The sequence below is a fragment of the Hylobates moloch genome, unplaced genomic scaffold, assembly GCF_009828535.3.
Source record: "Hylobates moloch isolate HMO894 unplaced genomic scaffold, HMol_V3 SCAFFOLD_16, whole genome shotgun sequence".
Classification (NCBI taxonomy): Eukaryota; Metazoa; Chordata; class Mammalia; order Primates; family Hylobatidae; genus Hylobates; species Hylobates moloch.
In genome coordinates, this window is record NW_026652291.1 from 32,737,980 (window position 1) to 32,743,979 (window position 6,000).

General features: G+C 51.4%; 1 protein-coding gene across 2 annotated transcripts in view; it reads left to right on the forward strand.

Annotated features, from left to right (window-relative positions):
- Positions 1-5,759, forward strand: part of DPF3 (double PHD fingers 3) — a 281,914-nt gene extending 276,155 nt beyond the window's left edge. For both annotated transcript variants that reach the window (XM_032179261.2, XM_032179258.2), the window contains exons 10-11: positions 703-784; positions 1,312-5,759. In XM_032179261.2, coding sequence (XP_032035152.1) covers positions 703-784; positions 1,312-1,382 — 153 coding nt within the window. In that variant the 3' untranslated portion in view covers positions 1,383-5,759. The remainder of the gene's footprint in view (positions 1-702; positions 785-1,311) is intronic.
- Positions 5,760-6,000: the final 241 nt, after the last annotated feature.

Here is a 6,000-nt window from a genome sequence, read left to right on the forward strand (position 1 = left end):
CGTACTTGAAGGGCAGGCAGGGAATGGACATGCAGAGAAAGGGTCAGGGCCTGGGAGAGCTTCCAGGCGGAAGTAGCCATGGGTGCAAAGATATGGCCTGTGTCCTTTGAAGTTAACCACAACCCTGGGGTGCCCTGCTCTCACCTGGGCCCCAGCCTCCAGACAGTGAGGAAGCTTCTGGAAGCTGAGGGATGGTGCTACTTGCATTTTTCTACATTCTAATGAAACTCTGAAGAGGTTCTGAGGTTCATCCCAGTACAGCTGTTGCCCATTTCACAGATGGAGAGAGTGGAGTCCAGAAGAATTCAATTAAGATCTTCAGATATATAAAGTCATGGAGAATAGAGACATTTTCTGCCCTTTGGAAGCAGAGCTATTGGCTTTGGAAGTTCAGAAAAATAAGGGATCCCTTTAAATTTGGATGTGAGGTGTTAGTCACAGAAGGCTTCTTGGAGGAGGTACGAGCTGAGCAGAACCCTAAAATGGGGGTAGGATTTATATAGGCTGGGAAGTAGAGGGGGAAACTCCAGGTGTGGGAAAAGCACAGACGTGTTCAGGGGACAGTGAAGACTCCAAGTGGGGCCTGGAAAGGGGATCTAGTGAGACCGATGTGGAAATAAGGCTGATGGGTAAGTGGGGGCCAGACATTGGCCCCAAATAATGGAATCTCTCCTCCTCTGTGCTTGCTCTGTGTTCCACCAGGACCAGCTGCTCTTCTGCGATGACTGTGACCGTGGCTATCACATGTACTGTTTAAATCCCCCGGTGGCTGAACCCCCAGAAGGTAATGATGATGAGTTCAACAATAACAACAGCAACAGATACTACTACTACTAGCACTTACTGAGCTCTCACTATGGTACAGACCTTGTGCTAACGGCTTTACATGTCCCTGTCTTGTCTCATTTAATCATCACAACCCCACAAGGTAGGTACGATGACTGCCATTTTACAGATGAGGAAACTGAGGCACAGTCCAAGCAGCTGAAATTTCAACTTGAGGGCCGAGGAGGTTTTTCCCAGACATGCAGTGGAGATGACCGAGAGGTGCGAGCTTCCAGAGGAACTGGCACAGGCCCGGCGACACTAGTTTGGAGGCATGACACTAGTAGTGAGGGTCTTGATAAGAGTTGAGCCCATCTCCTCTGAGCACCTGCTTTCTGCTGAGCCACAGACTCCGGCATGTTTTCAGGCCTGGGACTTGGTTTCTGCATTGCCAAAGTTCAAGGGAAACAGGGTTTACAAGAAGTTAGGGCCACCGGGATGGGGCTCCGGAGTTAGCCGCTACTAAAGCCATTTCATTTCTTGCAGGAAGCTGGAGCTGCCACTTATGCTGGGAACTGCTCAAAGAGAAAGCCTCAGCCTTTGGCTGCCAGGCCTAGGGCCCCAGGTCACAGAATGTGACTCGCTACTGGAGAGGCTAAAGCAGAGCCCAGTTCAAACCAGAACGCGCCCTCCTCCCACATATCCAGACAGACCAACCGTAAGGAAAAGAAATAGTCCCAGAGGGGCACGGACACATGGAACCAAGAGGGCGAGGCATCTCCTGACCTCCACTGATACGTACAGAACTTCAGCCAGCACCTCCTTGTCTCTACCGGAAGGAAGTTGCACTTTGGAAGAACACCCCCGGCCCCAGCCCTGTGGAACCCCTCTCACTTTTACCCTAGCACCGAGGCCCTCTCATTCGTTCCCATTTTAAGGGAAGCCATTTCCTGGCCACTCATCCATCACTTGTGTGTAGTGTGGTGTTTTTTATCTATTGTGTTCCAAGAAATCTTCACACAGCCCCCGTCCCCCCAGCTTAGGCTCTTCATCCTGAAACTCTCACCCGAGGAACAAAGGGCTGTGGAGAAGTTGTCATTTATGGCAAGCCTCACGGGAAACTTCTAGACTTGGGGTCTTGAAACCCCTTCTTGTTCCTTGGTGTCTGGGGAGACAAAGAGTTGCTTTCTAGAACCCCAGCAGCGGCATCCACAGCCAGCCTGGTCTTGAGCCACTGCGTAAAGTTACTAGATGGGGCGGGGAGGGAGGGAGAGGCGCAGAGACATGGGAGGAAACGTTGTGGGAATGGTGCCAAGGCCCCGCCATAGCCAGTCAGTACTTGTTATCCATCGGCAGAGACTTTGCAAGGGGCCAGGCTGGTTCCTTGACCTTCAGAGCTGGGGCATCCTTTAGGTGAGACCAGCCACGGCCTATGGACAGAGGAAGACGGTCAAGCCTCTGCCTCTCAGCCCACCTGGGTCTGGAGATCTGGTTCAGCTTCTCCTGGTGGGACTCAAGAACCAGGAAGGGGAGCGAAGGCTGCCCAATCATGTGTCTGAATGCTGGATACAGGGGGCTGCAGCTTTGAGAAACCTTCAGTATTGATGCGACGCTCTGAATTCCTTTTTCCAAGTAATTTCTTCCTTCCACGTAGTGTATGTTCGCTATTGTCTACTGAGACCTGACTGGGAATTTTAGGATGGGGGAGAGAAGATTGTTATCTAAACAAATAATTAGGGTGACGTGGTCATTATTCACGACCAGGGTGGCCACATTTTAGAACTCTCAGTGCGGGGGCTGCTCTTGTCTCCTAAGCTCCCCAAACGCGTAGGACTCTTCGTTTTCAAAAAAATGTGTCTAGAAGAAAGAGGTGGGGAGGCTGAGCTTCCGAGAACTCTGTGTGTTGGAAGATAGCCCCGAGGGCTGGAGCGGATTGGGCTGACTTTGAATCGCAGCAGCAGCACAATAACTGACATATTTCTGGAAAAATCATTTGCCCAAAGGGCAGGTCTTGGTGAGCGGAACCCCCGCGCATGCTTGGCTTCTCTGAAATCAGCTCCATCTCTGTGGTCTGGCTGCTCACAACAAAGGCCCAGGTTATTTTTAGTTCTTCAGCTCCTGAGGAAGCTCCCAGAGACTCGGGCTAGTTGGGCCACTTCTGCCCGGCTGCAGTATTTGTGCTGTCCCTCGGCAGGAGTGCTCCTCTCCAGGCTAATTGCTCTTGGCCAGTGGACCCAGGGCAGCCTGGCATGAAACCAAGCAGTGTGGGTCTCCCCCACGCTTCAGCAGAGTGACCTGTGGCAAGGGATGGGGGTCACTCTCCTGCAGGGGCCTGTGGCCTCAGAGTGAATCACACACATACATAATGGTCTCATTTAAAGGGCCCCTGTCCGGATGGAATTTTCATCTTCCTCATAAGTAATTTCCTTCTGCCTGCTGGTCGGTGAGCTTGTCTGAATCCTGAAGGCCCAGGGAGGGATAGGGAGGATGCCATTCCATCAGAGGGGCACATTTTCTCTCCTGACTACTCCAGCTCTCTCTCTTCCCACAAAACCCAAAGCAGGCTCTCTCCAAAGGATAATAATTGGTTTTGAGCATCATTTTAATTTAAATTTAGAAAACAAAATTCCCCAAATGTTCCCAAGTGCCACAATAGCTTAAAAGTTTAAAAAGCAAGTCCAAAACCCCAAACTGTGGCTCTACAACTTCACACGTCCTCTTCAGAGTATGTGCAAATTTGTTTTCCACGGAAGTGCAGGTGATAGGGCAGCCCTGTTCCATCTCAGCCCCATGTCTGCTCTGCCTACACAAGCTGAGCCTCAGCTGGGTCTCCCAGGCCAAGGCAGGGCACTGGAACTTGCCTGCACTGGTGAGGGTCAGGGCTCTGGAGTGACATTAGGATGGCCCTGGAGTTCCCCTCTCAGCTTCATTACTCCCTGAAGAATGGGCCCAACCCATTCTTCATCTTTGGAGGCCTCAGTTTCCCCATCTGGAAAGCGGGGATAGCAAGCCAGCTTGTGGGCTGGCACTGTCAGGGTACTGCAAGCAGACAAAAGTCTCCATGGTCACATTTATCACCTCTGTGTTGAAAAGAGGACGGGGTTGGTAAACTTTAAATTGGTCTCTTTTTTTTTGAACCCCAGAGAATGAGCTAGAATCACAGGATGCATGTGAAGGATCAGGGTTTTTGTGTTGCCTCTGCCATGGAGTAGCTGTGTGACATTGGGCAAGTCACCTAACCTCCCTGAACCTCAATTTGCCCACCTGGAAAATGGAGATAGTAACACTTGCCCTGCCTATTCCAGAGTGACATTGGGAGTCTTAAGCATCATGTTACATAAACAAGCACTGCAGAGCCATGCTTGTCTGGGAAGAACTCCAGATGTTTTCCATGTTCGCCTTCTTGTGTGCATTAGCCAATGTTAGATGTCTTCTTCAAATCTCCCTTGTGACCAAAGGGAGTTTATATTGCCAGGGCCGGGCTGCTCATGGTCAGGGTCCTGGCAAAAGCTGCGACCCAGGAAATCATGACTTGCATGGGCTGTGGGGTGGAGGTGAGGGATGTACATGGGGTTGGGGACTTTAAAATGAAAGTGCTCAGGATACTCCTTCTATAAGATTAATGCAGTTGAGAATGGAAAGGTGACTTTTTAGAGAGGGCTATGATTCATTTTATTTCATGGGTAACGCTCAGTTTCCGACCAACACTGCCACTTTCTAGATGACTGACCTTGGGCCAATGACTTCACCTCTCTAAGCCTCATTTCACATGTCTGTAAGGTGGGGAAACATGGCCTATCCAGCATGGTCTTTGCAGGTATTCGAGGTGACATTGGTAAATATCCTGGTATGGGTCTGGCATGATGATGGTCCCCACTCCATGGTAGCTATTGTCATTTTCTGCAGAGGCCACCAAATGGAGATAATGATGTGGTTGTCTCCCGGCTCAAATGCTGGGAACAGCCAGGAGAACTTTGCTGGGCTTCACCTCTCTGTATTGTGGCTCCAGCAAACCAGAGAAGTGAGGCTGCCGGATCCAACCGGAAGTGGAAATCCTGTTTCCTGTAGGCATTTTTGAAACCCTGCTTTTTGGACCTGTAGCAAATCCAGTGCAGGCAACATTATGTGGAAATAGAAACAGGGCTCCTGCTAGGAGATTGACGTTCTGGCTTTCCTTCAGAACCCGTCACTGACTCATCGCCCCTGAAGCAGGAGCCAGCAGGTCCCAAGGCTCCCCGGCTCCTGTCCCTGCCCCAGGGTGGGGTAGGAAGCCCAGGCAGGCTAAGCCCAGCCGACTGGAACCAGGGAAGAGCCCGTGGGTGGGTGGAAGGGAGGGAAGGAGGCCAGATTCCTCCAGAGCTGGGGAAGATAACAGGTTTTGAAGTTGGGGGAGGGTTTGGGTTTCACAGTGATGGTTTCATGATACCCTGGAGGGTTACACACTCCTGGTGCATTTTTTGTCTTCGTGCTTTGAATACAGCCCGCTTCCTTTCAACCCTCTGCTTAAAAAGTTTTGATGTTTTAAGGAAGAAAAATGAGATGATTGTTATTACTTTTCCTCTGGGGGCAAGTGGAGGAGACCTGTGCTCTTTTATGCCGCTGAAGAAAGGTTGCTGGCAACCTCAGGCCTCAGGACTCAAAGAAGAGGGGCTTATAGTCTCCTCTTTGGGTCTGTGTGTGAGGAGGTGGGGGGCATTGTGCTGCCCATGGCCCAGGGTGGGCCCTGAGGACCACATCCCTTCCCCCCAGGCTGGTTTTTAGCCTGTCGTGGAAGTGCTGGGACAGAAGCAGCCCCTTCTTCTCTCACTCCCTGGCTGCCTCTCCTAGCCCCTCTTCAGCGGGTCCCAATGTCTCAGCCCGAGGGAGAAGCTGGCTCTGGCCAGAGCCACGCTCACACTCCCACGGGATGCCGCAAGTCCCAGGCCTGGCTCCCTGTAGCAGTGGTGACTTGGTGTCCCTTTTAGCAGGCTCCCATTCCTGGGGAGGGAGAAAGACAGGGGTGCCTGGGGAAGGGAGGGTGGGAGGGCATTTGGGAGGGGCGAGGATCTCTGGCGGAACAAGTTAGAGATCTGGATGTCCTCAGGGAGCAATCCTGGAGCTAGCGAGCTGGAGGGCAGCAGGTGGGAGTGGACAGTGGTTGTAACTCTTTTTTTTTTTTTTTTTTTTTCTGAGGCTTGCGATCCTGGGCAACAGATTATTATTATTATCATTTTTTAAAAAGGCCAAACCTCTGCC